General features: G+C 39.4%; 1 protein-coding gene across 2 annotated transcripts in view; it reads right to left on the reverse strand.

The window, feature by feature from the left end:
- Positions 1-382: 382 nt before the first annotated feature.
- Positions 383-24,691, reverse strand: part of NR2C1 (nuclear receptor subfamily 2 group C member 1) — a 94,940-nt gene continuing 70,631 nt past the window's right edge. The window contains exons 10-14 of one of the 2 annotated variants that reach the window (XM_072655609.1): positions 19,404-19,525; positions 13,472-13,611; positions 12,106-12,243; positions 6,435-6,540; positions 383-2,341 (exon numbers count right to left, since the gene is read on the reverse strand). In XM_072655609.1, the coding sequence (XP_072511710.1) occupies positions 2,167-2,341; positions 6,435-6,540; positions 12,106-12,243; positions 13,472-13,611; positions 19,404-19,525 (681 nt within the window). In that variant the 3' untranslated portion in view covers positions 383-2,166. The remainder of the gene's footprint in view (positions 2,342-6,434; positions 6,541-12,105; positions 12,244-13,471; positions 13,612-19,403; positions 19,526-24,691) is intronic. The other variant, XM_072655610.1, reaches the window with a different exon arrangement.

A 24,691-nucleotide genomic window follows, 5' to 3' on the forward strand; every position in this document is an offset into this window, starting at 1 on the left:
ATAATTCTTTAAAAAAATTATTTTACTCTAATTTTTACTCTTTATTTCTATATATTTATATAATTTTTTATTTTTAGGGTTTACAAAGCACTGGGCTCACAACTACCTTACCAGGTAGACTGTATATTACTATCTTCATTGTATAGGAAATTGATATTGGGGCCAAGGGCCAGAATTTTAATCCAGACCATCTTGCTGGGATCTTTTCACTACACCACAGAATTCCAATCATATGTACTTAAACATATGCACTTAAACATGAGCAATAACACCTCATCCCTTCCTGACTGGCAAAAGTTCATACTGACAACACAAAAACAGCCTAAAGAGGACACAATAAAGCAAAGAATTCTAATGAGACCAAAGACACAAGGCACAGAAATTTGTAATGCAAGTGATACTTTAATACAATTCTTTGAAACACTTCCAAATATAACTACAAGTTTAATCAGGAAAATCCCTAAAAGACACATATCTCTTAACTGTATGTACATTGTTTTTAAAGGATTATTTTCCTGAACTCTTGTTTTGCTACACTGGACTTTATAATAAAGTATAAAATTATTTTTTTTTCCATTTGAAGGTTTTATACTAAATGTATTTATTGTTCCTCTCAGTTTAAAATTATAAACCCATTGACAAAAATCTCATTTTTAACTGGCAAAAAAGCCACCCTTAATAAACAGGTGAAGACCATAGGCTAACACATTTTAATTTCTGATTTACTAGATAGTAGTGATTAGTGAACACAAGAAAAATCCAGCTCCTCTTTTGTTACAAAAGACTTTACCAAAAATTCATTTTTGCTACCTGTAATGAAATTTCCAGATTGGTTTTTACAACTGAGTGAATTTAAACACTAAACAGTTCACAGGGGGAACAAAGAAAAGAAATGTTTTAAAATCAGGATCAAATTAGCTCAGAAAAATATGTATTATGGAAGACACTGCAACCAAGAACTCAAAATGTTTTTGAAATGGCAATAATAGGAGCATGAGTGCCTACTATCATTAAATACAGTGAGGGGGCTCGGATATTTCTTCCTTTCACAGCAATTAAGAGCACTGCTGCTAAATGAAAACATATGATCAATTTTTAAAAATTAGGCACAGGCATCCCCAAAAACTCAAATTTGTCATAACAAATGGGCTAAAATCAACAAATTTTTTTCTTCACACACAAATGTTTTTAAAAAGCTAAACTTACGACAGCAAAATCATCCAGTTGGGTCAATGTGCTATGAAATTAGCCAGAAATGTGGGAAATGAAAATCCTGAGGTCAGAATGCTCTTTAGAGAAAGGAAGAGCAAGTGATACTAGCTAGTGTTAAAAATGCTAAAAAAAAAACAAAAAACAAAACAACCCAAACACAACTCTGGGCTCAGTCAGTGCAGCTCTCTTAAAATACAGTGGATAACTAAAAATAGGAGAACACAGAATAAAGTGTCTTGGCCAACACTTTACTCATAAACCAATTTTCTACTGCATAAATAAAAAGTGCTTGTTACCTACTAGTACACAACACTAAAACATCAACCCTGAGCATTCGGAATTGCCCATGACCCATTGCCAGCAATGGGGGTGGTATACCAGGGGATGCCATGGTATTTACAGAAGTTAAAAAAATGTTTTTTTCTACTTTGATTTCCCTGCAGTTTTAATGGCATCATCACACCATTAAGCAAAAAACCGATTTCTTTTTCACATATCGATTGAAATAAAAGTGAGTTCTATCACACTGAAGGCAATCCCTGGGCTCTTTAGGGATCTCAGACCGCTGAGTTTTCATACTGGTTCATGATTAAATTAAACATAAATAGAACAACACTCTGAAAGGAAAATGAATTTATTATTATTTTTCCAACATGAAATGTGCAGAGACATCTTAGCTCACACAGATCTGGGGTGCTCCTGGTGGCTCTTTGCCAAGGCTGAATTCTGAAGACTCCTCATCCACTTAGATATGAGACTAGGAAGGAAGATGATGCCCATTCCTGGTGTGTGCTGTCTCACTTACAAATTCCTGAAGGTCACATGAAAAAGAAAACCATTTTGGATTTCAGTCAGATATTAAAAATGAAATGTCCTGATATGGTGGAAGGACCAGATACAGACTGGTGTTCTGAAGAAAAGAGTTTATGTCTACAGTACCACAACATCAAGCTTTCAAATGCCATGACCAATTATCTGAGAGTTATAGTCTGCAGTCTCCATCTTAAAAATGTATGGGATGACGCTGTCAATTCGTACATTGCCAATGAGACCTTTAAAAAATAATTCTTCTGTGATAGTAGCACTCATCAGCCTTAGTGCAGGCAACCTGAGAAGTAGCCTGGATAACCTAAAAAGGACAAAACCAAGTCACAAATCAGACAAAGAAAAATACAGGGGAGTTTATAGACAAATCTGCACTCACTTATCTCCTGGGTTTTTGGTATTACCTTGTATGGCTGTTTTCTTATGCTGATGTTTTTATATACCGGCATGCCATTTCTTGTCAATGAAAGTTATAGTAACACTCATAAAATTTAAAAAGGAAAAATATAAGACTTTTGTATGTATACATGGGTTGTGGATTAATTTAAATCTCAGATTTTGGAAAGTTTAAAATAGGAAACAAAGTTCTTAATTCATAGTTATCTACAAAATGGAGTCTGCAGAGACATGTAGTGAGTGTTTTAGAGGGGAAAGAGAGAGGAAGAAGGGAGGTATAAGAAGTCACCTATGATAAAGGAGAGGATCACCAAAGACTTTTCTGAAAAAGACAACAGATTTCTAAAGGGGAAATTAGGCACAAACAATACACTAGAAATCTCTGAAAGGGTTGTTTGTCCTTAGTTTTTGAAGAGGGTGTCTCAAACTCAACACATCCAAAGCAGAACCTCTATCTTTTCCCTAAACCCTCCGTTCTCCTGCACTTCTTTATTACAGCCAAGAGCATCACAATCCTCCCTCTCACCCAGGTTTGTAATTTGGTGTCATCTTTGACTCATCAGTCTCACTCCATCCTATCCAATTCAATGATGGATGAATCTCATCATTTCTACTTCCATAACATTTCTCCTGTATGTCCCCTTCTTTTCCCTCACACAGTCACTATCATAGCTCAGGTCACCATCACCTCTTGTTTGATTATTTTAATAACTTTTTAAATGGTTCTAAAATGCCTCCAATCTCTCCCTGTTCCAATCCATGCTCTTTTCAGCTGCCAAGGTGACTGTCTATGGTGTGGGTCTACCAATGTCACACTTTCTCCCCACACCCTCAATAGGGTCCTACTGCCTCTAGGATCAAATAGAAGACTCTGTTTGGCCTGCAAAGCTCCTTGTGTCTCCCCCTTCCTCCCTCTCCAGCCTTCTTGTGCTTTGCTCTTGTCCACATGCTTCCTGACCCAGGTCTGCTGGCTTCCTCTATCCTTTGCATGGGACATTCCACCTCCTGTCTCTGACTTCATGCTGGCTGTATCCCCTGCTCATCCTGACTCCTTCAACACTTAGCTTAAATCCCATGCTCTGTGGGAAGTTCTCCTGCTTCTTTCCAGTAACTAGGCTGCCTTCTTTTCTGAAATTATCTTACAGTTGATCTGTATATATCCTGTATGTACTTCATTAACATGTTTTTTTCATGAGATGGTGAACTGTCCAAAAAAAGGGCTTGTTTCGCCTTTCTTTATATCCCCAGCATTAAGCCCAATGTCTGGCAAACAGTAAGTACTTAATAAATGCTTTCTTACTTATTCTAAATGGCACAAAATTCTAGCAACAGTAAAATACTAAACCAACAAGTAAATTATCGCCTTAATAAGACATCACATTTCTTTTGCACTTAAAATTCTACAAGTTACTGCACTCACCACAAACCCACGAGGTAGCCAGAACAAGTATTACACTCACATTTGACAGGAGGCTGAGGCTGAGAGAGGCTGATTATCTGCTCCTAAACTTACACATATAAGAAGATTCCCAGATGGGATTCAAACCCATATCTCCTGACTGAGTGTATTAAAGGGAAAGGCCAGCAGGGTATGTGAGGAGCAGAAAAATGGTTGGTGAGCCTTCAATTCAATGGGTCTCAGGATTTAAGGAAAAGTAAGCCTAACCACCTATCAGTTATAATTCAGGAAAAGCATCTGTGTGCCCATGAAAATAGATCTCTACAAACATCAATCTAAAAAGGGCACCAGAAACAAAGCTAAAACAAAGCAGGACGGCAGCCACCTCTGGAATAACCAAGGGGATTCTGGTGATTCTATATCAAGAAAGACATAATGATGCTGGAGAAGGTTCAAGTAGAAGAAGAATGAGGAAATGGAGGCACCTTCACCTAGAGAAAGAAAGGGTGGGCTTTCTGATTGAAGACTTTCCTCTGAAAAGAGAGGGTTCAAGAAGAAACATAAGTGATGGCCAGGCAGGCTTACTGAACCCCCAGATTGAACACTGCCAGCTGAAGCTCAAATAAAATGTACACAAGGATCCAAAGGGTTCGTTTGTGGAGAAAAGCAATTCCGAGTCAATAAGTCAAACAAGAGGCATCTGGGGGAGCACATGACTGATCTTCTAGGGTTGGAAACATAGGAGTACAGACCTAGAGCTGAAGGGACCCTAAAGGTCATCTCGATCAAGCCCCTCACCTACAGGAGGAGGCAAAGCACATCAAGAGACAGAAATGGCAAGGCTAGAGGACATATGTTACCAAAACAGGGAAAGTGTAAGCAAGGGTGTGGAGAAGTGAGAGGATAGTACTTGAACAGTAGATAGAGATAAGTTCCCTTTTTCAACAACAGAGTATAAGATGGGATACAGAGAGTACTAAGATCTTGGTAACTGGTCCCATCACTTCCTGGAAAATGGAGGGAGAAGAAATAGAAGATTTTATATTCTTGTGCTTCAAGATGACTGCAATCATAAATTAAAAGACGCTTGTTCCTTGGAAGGAAAGCTATGGCAAATCCGGACAGCAGACGAAAAAGCAGGAACATCACTTTGCCAACAAAGGTCCATATAGTCAAAGTTATGGTTTTCTCAGGAGTAATGTATGGCTGTGAGAGTTGAAATATAAGAAAAGTTATATCAATACTTTAAAAGTGTGGTGCTGGAAAAGACTTGAGAGTTCCTTGGATAGCAAGGAGATCAAATCAGTCGATACTTAAAGAAATTAACTGAGACTATTCATTGGAAGGCCAAATACTAAAGCTGAAGCTTAAATGCTTTGGTCACATAATGAGAAGACGGGACCCACTGGAAAAGCCCCTGATGTTGGGAAAGACTGAAGGCAAAAGGAAAAGGGGATGGTAGAGGATGAGTTGGCAGACAGTGTTGTAGAAGCAATAAGGGTGAGCTTGGACAGACATCATGAGAGAGGGGAGAGATAGAAGAGCCTGGTGTACTATAGCCCCTGGGGTCACAAAGAGCTGGACATAATTGAACAATAACAGAGCACAGAAAGAGAAGGCTGGATTGGTAAGTTAGGACCTTACTGTCCAGGGCCTCGAACACCAAGATTGGGATGTTGTATCTCAATGGAAAAGCAACAATGGTTTGGAGGTATGTGGGTGACAAGGTCAGATCCACGCTTTACAAAAAAAGCGATGCAGCATAGTCAAAAGAGACTGGCCTTGGAGTTGGTACGACATGTGTGAGTACCACCTTTGGCACTCTGTGACTCCGGGCAAGTTACTCAGTCTCACTGGCCCAGGCAGCTAAGACTTTAAGCGGCTATGCAGTTATTACATTTAATCTCTACTCCTGCCCCCACCCCACCCACCCCGCAGCATTTCCATACTTAATAGCAGAAAAGCAGAGTACAAAGACCTCTATGTGGCTGAGTTAAAGTTTATTTAAATATTTATAACTGGGTCACATGAGGCAGTACATGCCTGGAATCCCTACTCCTGGGGAGACCAAGGTGGATGGATCGCTTCGGTGAGGGAGTTCTGAATCAAGTCCCAAGGATGTGGCAGGCTCCAGGTTGCATATGGAGGTGCAGCCTGGCCCAGGTCAGAACCTAAGCAAGTCAAAGTTTTCATGGGGCTATGCAGTAATAGGACTGAACCTGTGGATATGACAAAAATCCAACTTCAAAGAATAAATGAATGAATGAATGAAATTACTTCTTGAAAAGAAACTCCTGACATACTCAATGACACAAAAATTCCTTGCCCCAATTTTTGAAATAAATTTAACTGCAGAGGTATTAATGCTAATTTCTAAAAGAATGTCTAATAAGCATAACTGAATTAGTCTTTTTTTGTAATTCCCAAGGAAATACTACTACTACTAACTACTAACTAAGATTACGACTACCACCACCGCCACCACTACTACCACCATCAGCTGGCATTTATACTGAACATTCCGGGTTTGCAGAACAGTTAGTATACCTCATCTCATTTGATACAGAAAAAAATATTACATAATCATTTGAATTCTACAAACCTGTAGGTATCATCTGGGTAAGTTTTTGTTATGTAATCTTGAAACTCCATATAAGCTTTTTCTTGAAATTTCTCAATCTGTCCCATGTTTTCTAGGCCTGGATGATCTGAAACAATAAGGCAGATGTGGTTATGCTAGGTGGTGCCCGGCCTAGGAAGAGTGGCTCAGTGAAGAAATACCATTAGGGAACACCACCTCTGAGCATGTGCTGTCCACAAAGCTACTGAGTGCAGTTACAGCTCTGCCACCCACTGGGCGCCAAGCCTGGGGTAAGAGGTGAAGCATGCCAGAGAAGCAGGTATTTGTCTGTCTTCCTGATGCCACCAGCCCTTGCCCCAGGATTGCTTCTCAGATGCTAACGGACTAATGTTATTATGGATAAGAGTCACATGCACATTTAGATGAATTATGGCATGTATTTTCCTATAACAGAATCAGCAAACACATGAGAGGAACATAGCCGTTGTGTTCTGTCACTGCTCAATGATCTTCCCTACAGACAGTGAGGTCTAGTAAACAGAGCTCTGAGCTATAATTCAGAGCCTTTGGTTTTTGTTCTAGTTCTGCTACTGGAAAGCTGAGGACAAATCAGTATCAACTCTGGGCCTCCACTAAATCAAGTTCAACCAATGTTTATTAAGTGCCTCTTCAGGCAAATGACTTAACTTGGGTGGGCCTCAGTTTCACTGTCTGTGAAAATGAGGAGAGTTATGTCTCTAAGAGTTAAAAGAAGGAGGGAAGAAATCCATAGCTACAAAAATATTAACCTTTTAATGTAAGAACAAACTAGAAAAGAAAAGAGTACCTGTACTGTGGAGAATGGCAGCAAAAATGATGGTATATGAAAACAATGGAATATTGCCATACCATGAGATGTAACTAAGGGGCCAGTTTCAAAGAACAAAGGGTACAGTGAGAATGGAGAACATCAGGGTGATGAGTAACAAGACAAGGAAAGATGGAATGATGAAAGATTATGATCAGATAAAGGTATCTCAGAATTAATGAACACAGAAGGAGAATATTTGTGGGTGATGGCGAGATCGTGGGGGTGACTATCTCTGTCTATAGCTGACATGGGACAGAGGAGCAGGCTCAGGGAAATGAGTAAACTGAACAAGTGAGAAGGTAGGGCACTTGAAGGAACATCAATATGGAACACAGCCACTACTCAGCTCAGTGCCTGGCACAGAGCAGGCACTTCAATATTTGCTGTTTGATATGTATAATGAAGTACTCTAGCATCTGAGCAGGAGTTAGGGTGGGGAGAAAGACTGCCAAGTAGGCAATGAAGTTGTTAAAGAAAGGAAGAAAATATTGCAAGAGTTGATAGATAACAGTCAACAGAATCTGAACTGAGTGATTTAAAAATGCTAATAGCAATTAAGGAAAAAGGTCCTTGAAAGGTCTATTTTATTTGGGGGTTTGTTAAGTTCACAATGAGGGCAGCTAGGTGGTGCAGTGGATAGAGCTTCAGGTCTGGAGTTAGGAAGACCTGAGTTCAAATTCAGCCTCAGAAACTTACTAGTTGTGTGACCCTGGGCAAGTCACTTAACTCTGTTTGCTTCAGTTTCCTCATCTGTAAAATGAGCTGGAAAAGGAAATGGCAAACTACTCCAGTGTCTTTACCAAAAAAACCCCCAAATGAGGTCATGCAAAATTGGAAACAACTGAAAATGATTAAACAAGAAGCTCATAATAAGAAACATTAAACATTAGCCTAAAATAAATTACAAGCAGTGGTTGTCTTTATCTCATAATCTCCTCACGAACCAAGTCTTTCCTATGCCTTCACTCCAGTGCCAGAATTCCTTCCGACAGTACCACTTTGGGGAAGACCAAATGTGTCCAGGATGAGAATGACAAGACTAATGCACACAGAGAGTGCCTGTGGACATTCAGATAAAACCTGAGATCATGACATTCTAGATGGAATCACAGACTTTGCATGTGACATAAAGGTGAACTGGAGAAGATGTCCCTGACAGGTAGGATGTGAGTTATATCTTCCAGGTTGGGTGGTGTGGAAAGGCTACCGAGTGAGGAAAGGGAATGGCACTAAGATTAGAGAAGGCACAGATCAGGAAGGAGCAGGATACTGAGGGAACAAAGCTCATCAGGCAGATGTGGCCAGGTTAGGAAAGACCACTCAGAACTGCTTGGATCAGGAAGTAGTACAAGTTTTCTGAGGAAGGACAAGGTAAGATCCAAGTTTAAATAAAAGCAGCATGATGGCTGCACACCACACACATGTTGGGGGGGGGAGAGGAAGTCATCATAAATGCTGTTGTAGACTTTCAGGTGTGCAGGGTGATATGGGAATGGACCAAAAAGATCAGGCAGAAGAAATGTCTCCTAGGAAGAACGAACAGAGCTCAAAGCAACTAGACATAGGGAAGAAAGAAGAAAGAAGTGAAGATGACTGACCCCAAGGTTCTACGTTTAGGTAACTGCAAAAGTGACAATGCCACCAAGGGACAGAGGAAAGAGCAAGGTGGGGGTGGGAGGGGGGTCCTGTCTGTGAGGAAGGTGGATGAATTTGGTTTTGTGGTTTGTTACAAGGAGTCAAGGGCAGGACAGGTCACTGAACAATGATGTGGCCCACAAGCTTTTGGAGACCTAGGAACACAGCTCAGGACAGAATATATAACTGTTCCTGATAATTAGGAGAGCATTTTAAAAAGTCAGCTTGGCAAGTACTAGGTGGGAGCCTTATGGCAGTTCCTTTGAAAGTTTTGGTGGACTGAAGTTAATGGACTAAAAGCTCAGTGTGTGTAAGCAGTACAATGGCAGCTAAGAAAGTTCATGTGGTCTTAGCCTACATTACAAGGAATGAAGAGGTGACAGCCCTAAAACCTCTCCTGCTAAGACCACAGAAGTGGTGGCTCCCACATTTTAAGGACACGAAATAAGCTGGATAGCTGACCCACAGCATCAAGACAACAGCCAAGAGACACACTGATATTACTGGCATGGGAAAGAATTGTGCAGACCACAGAGTGCAACAAGCACACTGTTGTTCAGTCACGTCAATCATGTCTGACTCAGCATGGCCCCATTTGGGGTTTTCTTGGCAGAAATACTGGAGTGGTTTGCCATTTCCTTCTCCAACTCATTTTTGCAGATGAGAAAACTGAGGCAAACAGGGTTAAGTGATATGTCCAGGGTCACACGGCTAGGAAGTGTCTGAGGCCACATTTGAACTCAGGAAGGTGAGTCTTCCTGACTCTAGGCCCAGCGATCTATCCAGTGCAGCACTATGTAGCTGTCCGGCAATAAGGATAAGTTACTATTACCAGTGGCATGACATACACACTGATACCCAAGTAGAATTCTAAAACTTGGAGATTTCTACATAAAAAGAGATAGCCAACAAAGATAAAAAGAAATGGCAGTCATTCTTATTGTTTTGTACTTCAATTAGGAATTGAAAACAAGATATCAAAAATGTTCCGAAAACAGTAAGAAATCTGGCAGATCACATTCTGTACCACATTTGTACTAAGAAAAGATTATTCTTATCATTTGAGTCAAATAGTTTTGAAACTACAGATTTTGAAAACAGTTTAACCTTTGCAGACAAAACATCGCTAGCACAAAACAGTAAAGGAAAATTCTTCAAGGCAATTATCAATAATTATAATAGCAAAAGCACAAAAAGACATCAATGATAAAAATATATTACCAATTAATATTCAAAATTAAGAAAAAGTTAAAAAAAATAAGAAGAGTCCTCTGGTGACCACAATAAACAAAAATGAGAACTAAAAGGACCTGGAATTATTAAACTTAAGGAAGCTAAATCTTATGTCGACTTGAATAAATGCTTCACTTTGAGCTGTGTCTGTGAGCCTAGGGAATAGGAAAACAAAGCTGGAAAGCTGGTTAATGTGGGGAATGGGGAGACATGATTATCTCATGCAGAACATTGGAAGCAGTAATAATAAAAAAAAAAGTTTCACTAGTTTTTTCTGTGTCATTCAGGGCCAGCAGATTTTCTCACAGTTCACATATTCTGCACAGTCTTTGAAAATCAATCCAAAGTCATAAACATGAAAAATATATGAGCATAGTCAAGTATTCAATATCCAGCAGCTGATAATCCAGTTTTTGTTCATTTCACTGGAATTAATAATAGAGAAATAGCAGAGAAAAAACAGTGCTAAAAATCAAAGTGTAACATTTTCTGTTAGAAACTGTGGTGAGAAAGCAGGGTAAATGGGGAAAAAATTTTACAGCAAGTGTCTCTGATAAAGGCTTCATTTCTCAAATATATAGAGAAATGAGTCAAATTTATAAGAATAGGAGTCATTCCTCAACTGATAAATGGTCAAAGGATATGAACAGGCAGTTTTCAGAAGAAGAAATAAAAGATATTTATAGTCACATGAAAAAAATGTTCTAAATCACTACTGATTGGAGAAATGCAAATTAAAACAACTCTGAGGTATTACCTCACACCTATTAGACTGGCTAATATAACAGGAAAAGAAAAATGACAAATTTTAGAGAGGATGTGGAAAAATTGGGACATTAATACACTGTTGGTGGAAGTGTGAACTGGTCCAACCATTATGGAGAACAATTTGGAACTACCTCCAAAGAGTTACAAAACTGTGTACACCCCCTGACCCAGCAATACCACTAGCAGGTCTATATCCCAAACACATCAGAGAAAAAGGAAAAGAACCTATTTATACAAAAATAGTTATAGCAACTCTTTGTGGTGGCCAAGAACTGGAAACTGAGGGGATGATCATCCATTGGGGAATGGCTGAACAAGTTGTGGTGTGTGGTTGTGTTGGAATAGTATTGTGCTGTACGAAGTGACAAGCAGTGTGGTTTCAGAAAAACCTGGGAAGTGTTGCATGAACTGATGCTGACTAAAATGATCAGCACAAGGAGAACACCATGCACAGCAACAATACTATACAATCACCTGTGAATTAGATATTCTGATCAATAAAATGATCCAAGACAATTCTGAAGGAATTATGATGAAAAACACTCTACCTCCAGGGAAAGAACTGATGAAGACTGAATGAAGATTAAAGCATATTTTTTAACTTTATTTTCCGTGTGTGTGTGTGTGTGTGTGTGTGTGTGTGTGTGTGTGTGTGTGTGTGTGTGTGTGTCTCGGGGGTAGCATCTGTGTTTTCTTTAGCAATATGGCTAATATGGAAATATGCTTTGCATGACTTCACATGCATAATCTATATCAAATTTCTTGCTGTTCCATAGAGAGGGGAGGAGAAGGAGGTAGGGAAAGAATTTGGAACTCAAAATTTTAAAAAACAAACATTAAAAATTCTTTTACATGTAACTGAGAAATATTTCATGAAATAAATAAAAATATATTGGGGGAGAAAAGAAATTATGGTGAGGTTTCTGGAATTTTATCTGTAAAGACAAAGAACATCATTTCTGAGATCTTGGCCATCGAAAGACACCTAGCAGAGATATGCTGTGCTAAGATCAGAGCTAGGGTCTCCACCTACACTGCTCTTGGGGCAGAGAAGGGGTCTGTGCTCCCACAAAGTGGAGTGGAATGTCCCATAAGGAAGATGTGGTACAGATGTGAGCCACAAATATTTAATCAGCAGCAAGAACTGGTGCTCTGGGCAGACTGTCCACCTGCCTCCAACTTCAGAATGAGCTCAGGGTTACCCACCTGGACTGAAGAGCACGATGGCTTTCAGATAGGCATACTCATAGCCGTCCAGGCAGAGCTTGACCATACTGTTACAGAACTCCTGAAGCTTAAAGATGTGTTCCATCATGACTTTTCCTCTCTCTGTTGACAGTTTATCTGGAATGATGGAAAAGTGATATTTCATTTTTTATGTGCCATTTGATCAATCTGACAATTCTGATAGTCTTCCTAAATCTGAAAACCTCTGAAAAGGGCATGAAATGGAATAACCATGCAGGACAAAAGGGGGAAGTTATTCAGCATACAAAAACATGGAGAAAAATACTAAAGGCAAAATCTCCTCTTCATAAAATGTCACAAACCTAATATTTAGAAGTTTGGATCTAAAAGAACACACTCAAGAACCACTATCTGCCAAAAACAGGAATAATTAAAACACTCCAAAGATTTAAAATTTGGGGACCTGAATTCATTCATATTTATATTTGTTTGAGGAGGGAAGAGGGGAGGGCAGAAATACAATTTTCCAGAATTTTTAAAAAGTTACAAATAACATTTCAGTCTGTAAATCCTGAAATGGTAAGTACTTGGATAGGAACAAGGCCTAGAAACCTAAAAGTAAGATGTATTCAAGTTCAAGAATAAGATGAAGTATTTAGGTCAGGAAGTAGCATCTCCTCTGACTGCACAAAGAAGTTATAAATGCTGCTCTGACCTCACAAGCTCCTCCTCTGCACATGCCAGGTGCTGAATGAATGACTGAAACTTGCAACTAGCATGTGACTTGTTACTGATGAAATTAAGGCACCCAGATAAGTTGCTAAGAGCCGGGGTGCAAATGAAGAACTACTAAGGCTCCTATCAGCACTGCATAAGGCAAGAGGGGTCCTGGCAGGCTGACATAAATATCTAAGCCACATGGCAAATCTACACCTATCCTGAAGGGTGATTCTAACCACCATCATTTGAAAAAGATACCCCTTGGCAGCCAGCTAACTCCCTTTACCCTGATTCTACATTTACCAGAAAATCTCGTGATAATTAATCCAGTGTGCTTGTATGTCAACCCCAGATTGGAGGTAGGCTAACCAGATGACGTGAGTATCTAATCATTTTACCATACAAGTTCACAAACATGCACCATGGGCTAATCACTGTGAATGAGTTTGGAAGGTCTGACCTGAAATGGTCAGCTTTCTTCACCCATTATTACATCTGGATGCTATTTTTTTAACTCCTTTGTAAAAAAACGTTTTCTGATAGTTAATGAATGTAAAAGAGGAGAAAAGGTACTCAATACCTAACACATTTGTAAACTTTCCAGACATCAAGTTTTGTAAAAGAGTCTCCTCTACCCTGAAAAAGAAAAGGAGGCATTTTTTACCTTGTTGAAGGCTACTGTGAAGACGATTAACAAATGCTGCTAAGATGGTGGCCACATTCATTACTTGAGAGCACTGAGCAAGACCGAGGGTAAAGAGTTCATTCCAATATGCTTTCACTAACGAAATACTGTTTTCTTGACTGTAAAGAGAAAAAAGCAACACAATGCAAGACTCAGTTTATGTAACCACCCCATCAACAGTATGCAATAAATATATTCATTTAAAAAGTAAAATGTAGATGAACTAAAATGATTTTGAGAAGACTAAAGAGGAGGGGTCATGGCTAATTCTATGGTTTTAAGAGTTAATAATGAGATACATAAGTAAATATTTCAAACCAACTTGCATTAAAATTCAGCCTATTTATCTGAGATGTCTTCATCATTTTAAAAATGTATTGAAGCTATAAAAATTTTCAGTTTCATTTCATATTTCTCAGTGACAGCAATTAAAATAAGTTACTCATGCAACAACTACAAAGAGAAAATGAACTTATATGAAGAAAAATGTAAAATCTCTAAAAATTCAAGTACATAAACCTGATAAAGTGAACATCTACATGAAGTTAATGAGTTAAAAAGCATGCCTTCAAAGTCTGTAAGACTTTTTTTCTTGAGGTTACTGATATTACTTGAAAGTTTTATTTATAGGCATTTAAGGAATTTTCTCAGAAAGGAATCATTTGATCTTCCTAAAGATTACTAATTACGGATTGTGAGTAATACACTATTACAGAAGTATTTCATTTATCTCTTTATTCAGTTTTATTGATCCCTTTCAGGCTTTTTATACTGTTGTTATTTCATGATGGATCCTGTCTGACACTGTAACCAAAACATCTCAGAGCCCTCTCTCATAACAAAGAAAAATAGCTTAATAAAACTTAATAGCATCTGCAACATTACATACCTGTAGCCCCCCACCTCTGAACACAGAGCTAAAAGGACATTTTACTAAGAACAAAATAAAGAAAGCAAGAGTGGGGAACTCTGAATAAGAGCTGTGATTAGTAATTAGCAAATGGCTATATCATAGAAAATAAAGTCACTGGCCCATGGGGGGAAATCACATCACAGTTCAAATACTAGAAGTGATAAATTTGAGGGGAAGATTAATGGACTTTGCTGATGCCTTCTTCCCACCCCCACCATATCTTCCCCATTCCCACAGACATCTCCTTTGTAAGAATTAAAACTGCTAAGCAAAACAGACCCACAAATGTAACATTCTGCATCTGTAATGCAGTGGAGGGAAAGGTCTCATTATCTGTTTTCCCCAGCCAACACTGTTTATTGCAATTAATCAGTCTAACGGCCTTTTATAATGTGGTTTTTATTTGAGTTATTGCAATTGTGGTTCAGGCTGTTCTCTTGCTTTCTTCTCTCTACATCACTTTCCCTATTTCTCTGAATTCCTCAGCTTTGTTGCATTTTAGGGCTTGAAAATATTACATTATCTCTAAGGAGCAGAATTGTCCAGCCATTCCCAAGTCAAAGGACATAGCCTTTGCTTCCAAGTTTTTTGCTGCCCCCAATCTTTTGTTCTGTGTGAAAGCTCTCTGCCTTTGATCTCTGTGGGGTTCATGACCTGGATCTGTGGAGATGAGTTTAGTGACTTGTGGAAGTTTAGTGACTTAAGGAAGCAATCTTGATATTGGCCCTTATTAATAATCCAATCTAGACACTCATGAAAAGTATAAGTAAAATGTTTGGTTTCCGCCTCCAAACATCAAGAGATGGAGAAACTGAAGATGATTCACAGAACGGGAATTAAGAAACCAGACTGAAGTCAGATTAAAGATACACTTTTAAAAACAATGGCCAAGAAGTGGGGATGAAATAGCCCCTGTCCCCATCAGAAAAGACTAGAAAGCTTATTGTGTCTGAGACTAGTCAAGTAACAATCTATTTCCTTAGTAGGGGCTAAGACAGGAGAGCCTGTGCCCTAGTAGAGCAAGCAGTGAAGAGGCTGCATTATGATGAGGAAGACTGAAAGGAAAGGGCCTAGAATTTGCTGGGTTCCCATAAACTCTAGTAAAGTCACTCTGCCGTTGTTGTGTATGCATTTATACTCCTACTAAGGAGCAGGCAAGGCAGGCATTGCAATCTGCATGGTAGAGGAGGTGGGAAGGCAGCCTTATACCTGGGATGCTCTTGCCTTCCTGAAGTCTCAAAGGACTTTGTAATTCTGTGGTGTTTAGACGTCAACCACCCTTAGTAGATCATAAGCTTCCTGAAGGCAGGAACTAAGATACCTAGGCAAACATCCTGCTGTACCCAGCCCAGTGACTTGAATATAGCAGACATTTCTATTTGATTCACCAGGAGAGCATGGGACATCTGTTTAAAAATGACTATGTTTAACTTTTGCTTTTAAGCTTGAAAAGAAATCAAGTGAAAACTCCCTTAAGAAACAAGCCTCTGACAGATGCAAGTTTGGAAAATGCTGAAGCTAAACCACCCACTGAGGGTTAATATTAGCTACCTGTGGGAGGGAGAAGTCAGGAGAACATGAAGCAGTATGAGAAGTGTGGCTTCTAGAGAAGTCTTTTCCTGCACATGGTGTGTCTGATAACCCTGTGTGTCCTCCTTGAGAAGGAAGACTCAAGAATTTGGGAGAGCCAACATGCCACAAAGGGAGGAGAAGGGAAACACCTGAGAGCATCCAAGGAGCACAAACAAAAGGCCAGAAAGGGCCTCCAAGGCCACTGAAGCCAATGCTGGTAGGAGAGGGGAGGGAGGTGCCCCCTTGGCACCAGGCGGCCTCTCCGAACACAACACAAGTCCTGGCTTCCTCAAGTTTTCCATGAGTGGAGATGGAGGGGAGCAGACTCCAGAGACTGATGTGAAAATCCACAGCTCAGGGGAAAGAGCTAGACTGAGGGTCAGAAAAGCTGACTCAGTTACAACCTGCATAACCTCGATCAAGTTTCAATTTTTCTGGGCTTAGTTTACTCCCCTGTAAAATGAGGTCTAAAATTATTATTCTAAGAAATTACTCTGAAGCACCAAGTGCTGCCAAAACACAGGCAGCACTGAGGATGGCAAGTGTAGATGGAAATGCTGCTCACTCTAAGAGGTCCACGGGCAAGAGAGCATTGGCACAGAGCAGAGCCACCTTGTCGTGTGAGAAACGGATGAAAGAACAGAGAGAGAGAGAAAACATCTGAGTGACAGAGATGATGAGGATGGGAAAAGAGGCAAAATGGACTTGGTTTTCAGTGAAACATAAGACTAGGTTCTCAGCTGAAAGGGTGGGAAAACAAGGGGCCAAATCTCCCCTCTGACACATCATTGACCCTGGGCAATTCAAGTAACCACTCAGTGCCCCAGGAAATTCTACCAGACTGTTAGTGGCAGAGCCTCATCCAGAATTCCCTGTATTGATAAAAACACAGGTTCAGTTTTTATCCTCATGGACAAGACAAATGAAGGTTAAATGACTTGTCCATTGGGATGACAGTACATTTCAGGAGTAGAATCCCAACTCCTCTCTTCCCAATACCAAGGTCAGTGCTCTTAAGCAGGGGCATTTTCTAAGCATTATGAACATCAGCAAGTTGAACAGAGTCAGAAAGAGCTAAGTTCAGGTTCTGCCTCTTGACCCTGGCTGCTATGGACTCTCAGGGCCCCCATTCAGAGATGTTCCAAAACTCTCTACTGTGGAAGAGTTGCCCTTCTGCTCTAGCTGACAAGAGTATTTCTCACCAGATGTTTCCCCCATCAACGATATCACAGGTCTGCACAATAATCGCAGGATCTTTAATACTTAACTAATGAAGTCAACAGACTACTAGTGTCTGTAAACTATGTAGATTACGTTAGTAAATTAGACAGCATACACTCCAAAGAATGCCCTTGAATACTATCACCTCATCACTTATTCTAATTTCATAAATCCCTGTGACAGTTACAATGAAATAGATTTTTCCCTCAGACTCCAGAAGGCCATTACCAAGACTGTGGAAGTGAAGATACCATCACCTGAAGCTGCAATGTTCTTTTTTCCCATCCCTTCAATATTTGGTTTAATTACAATGGGCAGTTACACGTAACTGAGCAGAAGCACTTAAAATCAGTGGTGTTATATATGACAAGGAAATTCAAATGATTTCCATTGAAAGATGCCCTTTCTTTTGCTATTGTTACTAAGACAGACAATCTGAAAAGTCTACTATTGAGGATAAAAATATCCTCCTTTTACTTTCTGTGGTTTAAGCATGTCAATCAGCAGCTCAGGGACCCAGTGACTTCCCCAGCATCAACCATTTGTTAACATCAGCTAAATTTGCCCTCTACTGAAAAATATAAAAATAATCAAAACGTAGATTCTGAAAGCAAAAAAATTTTTTTGTCCATACAGGGGAAAATTATGAAAATCAAACCATCAAAACATTCACAAGTGACTTGTGGCATTTTTTCCAGGTCCGCCATACACAGAAGACAAACGCAGAGCCAGAGGCCCCTCTGAACCTTGGCATCCTCCTCTGTAAGACACACCAGTTGTGACTCTGAGCTCCCTTCCAGCTTGAGATGCATGATCCTGTAAACTCGGCCACCCCTCACCCACTAGCCAGCCTGATCCTCATCAGACGTTTGCTTATCTTACTGAGGCTCAGTTTCTTCATCTCTAAAATGAGGGGTTTGGACCAGATGGTCAGCTGAACTGTTATGCAGAAAGTGGCTACTATGTGCAAGACACTGGACACAAAGACACAAGACACTGGACACAAATAAACCTGTCTCTTCTCTCAACTCCCATAATCTCCCCAAACCAGCCATTTGTTTCATCCCTTCCCTCCACATCCTGTGTTCATAGGCAGTTAAGTCTGAGGGGATGTGAGTCACCCCTTGTACATCTAATGCTGCTTCCAACCAAGTCACACTGCATGTAGTGAGCCCTCCATCAGTGATTTACGACAAGATAATACGTCTTAAAGCACTGTGGATTTAGACTTTGCAATCTTTTTCAAAGGCAGGCAGGTGGGAGGTACCACAGACAAACGCAAATGAGCCAAGTGGAATGTAGAGTAGTTCAAGTGCACTGATCAACAGCACAGGATGGGTCAGTGCTTAAATTGTGCACAGGACCCAGACTGGCTGGCTTCAGGTCTAAGATTTGGATGCTCTGTATGGTTGTATACTAAGAAATATGGAGGCATCCTTGGGGGGACCATTAACATGCTCACATTTGGCTGTACATTTATTTATCTGGCAGAAGAAGCTGGAATCCTTTGCCTCCTGGCCCCTTCCTAGCCTTCTTACCCATCATTCCCCTCCCTTCACTCTCCAGGTCAATCATAGTGGTTCTACTCCTTGACATCCCCACATCAGAAAATACCATCTCCCACCTCTGGGCCTGGAATGTTCTCTTCCTCACTTCCACCACATAGAATCCCTGGCCTCCCTTCTGACTCACCTTCTCCACGAGGTTTCTTTTGGCATCCCTCATCTGCCTCCAAGGGCAACATGTACCTACTTTGTATACCTGTATGTTTATATGGGAATGTAAGCTCACTGACAACAGGAACTGTTTCACTTCTGTCTTTTTATCCCCAAGATTTGGCATAGTATCTGGCACACAGGAATTGCTTGGTAAGTGGATATTCACTGCTATTCCAGAAATAGAATGTAATCAAGCACATGCTGATGACAATCATGTCTTAGAAAATTTTATCTGCATACTAAAATTTGATACAAACTGATTACTTAAGGGCTATTTTTATTTTGAAAAATAACTAGGAACTAAAAATATACATTTTTTAAAATTACATGGTGGAAAAAATAACTGAATTTCTTGATTTATTACTCAGGAATTAAAAAAAAACTCATTCCCCAACACACCACCCTTCATTCTTGTCCCCAAATTTCTTATTCAAAATACATTTGTGCTATGAATAGTGTTTATATTGAAGACTTTCAAAACACTCACCCCAGAGCCTGGAAGGATGGAATGGAAAGTGCCCAGTGCATGGACAAGAAGAGTAGTCTGGAGGCAGACTCACCGATGTAGTGAACATTCAGGTATTCCGGCATAGGAGAAGGCATGGTAAGCTAGTGGTAATAGGGGAGTTAGATAAGTTATCTCATGATGGAAAAGTCTAAATATGCATTTACTTTGAATAAACTTGGAATGAGCAGAATGTTACAGTCTAAGTCTTGCTAATATACATGCTGGTAAAAATGTAAAACTCTTAAAATTTTGGCACGTCTGCTTCTTAAGCAAACAGAGGCATTTCCGCAGGCTCATAGACCAAAGACTGCAGAGGGGACCTCAGAGGCCGACCCTCTCATTCTCACAAGCTGAAATATAAAGATGTTCCAAGATCTGCCCAAGGTCACACAGGACAAGTGACAGAATAAGGATTCACACCCACAGCCTCTGACGTCAAATCTAGCACTGAACTCTATTCACATATGGATTAAGTCTGGTATCCGAATGACAAACACAACTGTGACAGCCAGTTTTGTAAAACGAAGCTGCGTTAGGTACTGATGCTGATGTGGATACTGTCTACTGAGAATTACCATCTGATGGAGTGGTCTTTGTGTAACAAATTCCAGACAGGAGCAGTAAATCTAATTTAAATTTGTACCCATAGGTACAAAACCACCTGGGATTACTTCAAGTAGTTTTGAGAAGTTCACCAGATAATTAAACTACATGAAATAAAATCTGTGCTCTTTTCAAAACACAGTGTGCAACCCACTGCCCCTTTATAAGAAAAATGCTCATTATCTTTTAAAAACTGTCTACCTTTTTCCCAACAAATAAAATTAATCAAGTGGTTAGATCTCTGCCCTTCCAAGTCTCCATAAATATTTATAATTTTGTTCCTTCCCTTCAGGCCAACCAACACTAGCTCAGTGAGGATTCCGAGAATTAAATAATCTTGGTAGGAAGGCACTTTAGAGATTATCTAGTTGAAACCATGCCTGAAGTATTAAAAATGATACCAGCTGCATAAAAATCATTTCCCTTCTTCCCACTATGTTCACACTGCTGCTGTTATAAAAGTAATTTGATTAGATGAAATAGGTGTGAATTCTGAGTATTTAGCTACGTATCAGGAAAATGGCATTTTTAAAAGGTATCACATTGGGCGGACATTTTATTTGTTTGACTGATGACTAAGGAGACACAGAGAAACTAATGTGAGGGTACCAAATGATAGAGGCAGCCGCGTAATCAAAGCATTTCAGAGCTGCAAGGGACCTCATGGCCTATTTAGTATAATGCACACTAGAAAAAGAATCACCCTGATAATAAGAATACAGCAAATGGTCATTCAATCTCTACCTCATAACCTCCACTGAAGGGAATCCACTACCTCTAGGGGCAACCCTCATTCTGCTTTTGAACAGCTCTATGGGAAGTTGTCAGAGTCTGCCCTTTTGGGATTCCCATTTATTGATGCTAGCTCTGCCCTCTGGGGCCAAACAGAAAAAGACTAATTCCTGTTGGATCTGACAGTTCTTCAGAACCAGAAGGACTTATTCCCTCTTCATGAGGCTAAACATGCAGCTTCTTTTCAATTGGAAGGTTGGATGCATTGTCAGTTACTGCTTATGGTTCACAAGGACAAGCTGACAAGGAATCAGACTATAACCACACCCAAGGTGGACATTCAGTTCTCTTTAAAAGAATGACAAAGATTGGATCTTTTGGATACAGCTTTTGTGTATTTAAATACCTTAACTATTATACTCTTAACAAAATTTGAAATTTCATGCAGTGTTGGTGCTTTGGGTTTGGAAGACAGGTAAAACATATTCACTATGTATTGGAGAGACAGCTACAATGGTATTCTTCAGATCGATTTACATTGTTAAGGTATCTGCCACTGGCATCACGGTAAAGACAGTGGTCATTTTCATTGTCACTGAATGCTAATATTTGAAAATTAGATGGAAGGTCAATTTGAAAAAGATGGGGCTCTGGACTGAGGAAATATACTATCCATTATCTTCCAGAGATGACAAAATTAAGAAGCAGATGAAGACATACATTTTTGGACATGAACAATTCAGGAAATTGTTTTCCTAGATTAGGCATACTCATTAAAACATTTTCTCCTTTTTTTCTTTTTCTCTGATGGCGAAAGATGGGAGAGTGAGAAAAATAAACACTTATTAACTGAAAAAAAAATATATAGATATATACATATACTTTTTTAAAGAAAGAGTCCCAATCAGTTCAGGGTGATAACCATTTCAGGTCTGATAGCACTCTTATGCATTAACTTCCTATTATAACTTTGTGTGTACTTATCAGTTTCCCTACTAAACTGTAAGATCACTGAGGGTAGGGATTATGTCTCATCTCCCAAAGTGAGGAATAACGCTATATATATGGATGTGTGAGTGCATTTGTATGTAAATAAAAGTCAGGTAATAAAATGATGGATTAGAAATTACTGATAAACATGTTTCCTTGTACATGTTTTCTGCTGTACAGTAAACTTCAAACCAGGGGCCTTCCTTTTCTAAGATAGCTCCATGTTCTAGGCTTCAAGCAACAGACAAACTTTAACAAGGCACCAAAAATACTTTGTGAGTTCCTATTAGGGCAAATTAACAAAGTAAAGCAATATTGTTACTAAAAATCACTTTTTAACAAAAATCCTATTGTCAAAATTGGCCATTAAGTTCTAGGTCCTGGGGATAGACAAACATTGACCTTGCTCTCAAGTAGCTGACAAAGTAATAGGGGAAAGGGCAGGGAAGACATGTATACAAAGAGTTATGGTTCAGGGAGAGGTTCTAAGTGCAAAGATCAGATCTAGGCAAAGTACTATGGGAAATTTCACTTGTACAAGGGGAGGATTAGAAAAGGCTCTATGGGGAAGGTAGCATCTAAGCTGGTGCTGGAGGGGAGAAAGGAGCACAGGGCATTTATAGGGCATAGTATGAACAATGGCATAGAAATCAAAGAGGGCAGAACAAATGAATGTTGTAGAGCTGAAAGGGCAGACTGGAATCAGATTCTGGAGGGTCTTCAGGGCCAGGATAAGGAATTTATACTTTACTTGGCAAGCAATGGGGAACCACAGAAAGTTTTTGAAATGGAAGGGATGTAATCAGAAAGGTGCATTATTAGTAAGACAAGATTATTCAAACTGCAGTGTAAAGGATGGATTGGAGAAGAATAAACTGAGGCAAAAAAAAAACCCAACTAGGAAGCTGTTATAATCATAAAGGTAGGGTAGTTGTTAGAAAGGATGGAACAGATTAAGAAACATCATGAAGTATCCACAGTACTTGGCAAGTAGTTGGTTATGAGGATCAGGGAAGAGGGAAGAAAGTTGACTCCAAAGCTGTAATTCTGGGAGTAGGGAAAAACTGTGGGGCCTCACTGGAAATAAGAGGAGCTGGAGTTAGGAGCAGGTCTGGGCTATAAGGGTGTTAGGGAGGACAAGGGGGAAGGAAGGATGGCTAGATGTTTTGACATGTTTACTTTAGGGTGCTGGACATTAGCTATACAGACAGGAAAAACTTTTAATTTAATAAAAACTTTTTGAAAATAAGATTTTATTTTAAATACAGTAACTGCTTTTGGTACAAAGAAAATAAAGTCAGGACATGGGTTCCAGCTAGTGTTCTGTGATGTGGGTGAGTAACTTCCTCTCTCTGGTTCTCAGTTCCCTCATCTGTAAAATAAGGAGATTGGACTAGATAATTTCTAAGGGCCCTTCTAACAGAGAATATTCTAGAAGACTAAGTGATCCGAAAGCTAAAAACCAGCAGAAGGGAGAAGAAGCCTGGGCCAACTGGCTTTGCTTCTTGAAGGTATCATCATTTTGGAACCTACTGCTTTTCCCAAGTTTGTAGAAATTTGCAACGACAGCACACACTAAACATTTTTGTTTACATTTGTAAAAGCATCATACACAATGAACATTTACTTGCTTTGTGCAAATAAATTAAACATCCAGGTCATAATAAAATAAACCCCTTCTGTATTTCAACTGAAATGAAATTTAGATACAACACAGAATCTTCCATGTCCCATTAAGCTTTTACTTATCCACTCTGCATTTTACAGTGAGGTGTCTTTAATGTGTTATCCCTGTCTTTGCTACTGCAGATGATGGACTACAGAGGGGTTCTCAGTTAGAGGTTCAACAGAAATATTATGAAGGCACAAATGAATGTGAAAATGAAAATCCAACTGCCTTTGTTCAATATTAGCCATAGCTGTTCTACCCACTATAACAAAGCAATGATCCAAAAGGACAAATGCACTCACATTTCACGTATCAAAAACCTATCTGAACTCAACACTGGAGAAATATTAGGGAAAAACAGCGAAATGCAATTGCTTGAAACATTTTTGAAGAGAACTGCAGACAAGCAAATGATGCAACTGAATCTGCCAATAAGTAGATGAAAAACAAATTGGGAACCATCATACCTTTTCAGAACTCACCACAGGTGAGTGGAAAAAAATAGCCTGAAAAAATTAGGGGAATTACCAAAGATTACTAGTTTTAACCAACAAGATTAAGAGTATTTATGCAAAAATCCTGTGGTTAGTGTGGTAGGTTAAATACTTTTTAACCAATCCATAGCATTTGCGATAAGTCAAAAATTATTTGACTATACCATGTATTGGCTAGCATATAATATATTCACATGCAAGTAAATCTCTATTTTATGTATAATAATGCCATCTACTTATATATATATATGAGTTTAAGCAGTAAGTCTCTCCTTGCCTAGGAGCTATTTTTCCCTCCAAAATTGCTTGGTATAATACACCTACAGTTAGCTAGTGGGAAGAGAAGGGAAAATGGTGCCAAGTGAAAAACAGGCCTGGAAACTGAAAAGTTAAACATGAGAGGTGACGAACCACAGCCACACAGGGCATGGCTTCTTTCTTGCTTCATACAGACTGTAAATTAGTTCTGTAAAACTTGCTTGTTTTAAATGCACTCCAAAGACCAGAGATTTAGAAGGACTCCATTTTTTCTTGGATAAATAAGGACTCACCCACTAGTGCATCAGTTTTATAAGCTAGGTCTGCTTAAAAGTGTGACATCTGTATCTTTCATGTGAGTAAAGTGGTTTTGGCGAGAAAAGTAATAAGCCATGAGACATGTCTTTCATGGAGAAAGGAAGCCAGGTCCTTCAGACATACAAGTCTGTTTCTCTATCTTCACGTTTACTGCCCTAGTGATTAGATGATGAACATTTTCCAAACTGAAAAAGGGAAAAAAA

Source organism: Notamacropus eugenii, chromosome 3 (genome assembly GCF_028372415.1).
Source record: "Notamacropus eugenii isolate mMacEug1 chromosome 3, mMacEug1.pri_v2, whole genome shotgun sequence".
In the NCBI taxonomy this organism is placed as follows: domain Eukaryota; kingdom Metazoa; phylum Chordata; class Mammalia; order Diprotodontia; family Macropodidae; genus Notamacropus; species Notamacropus eugenii.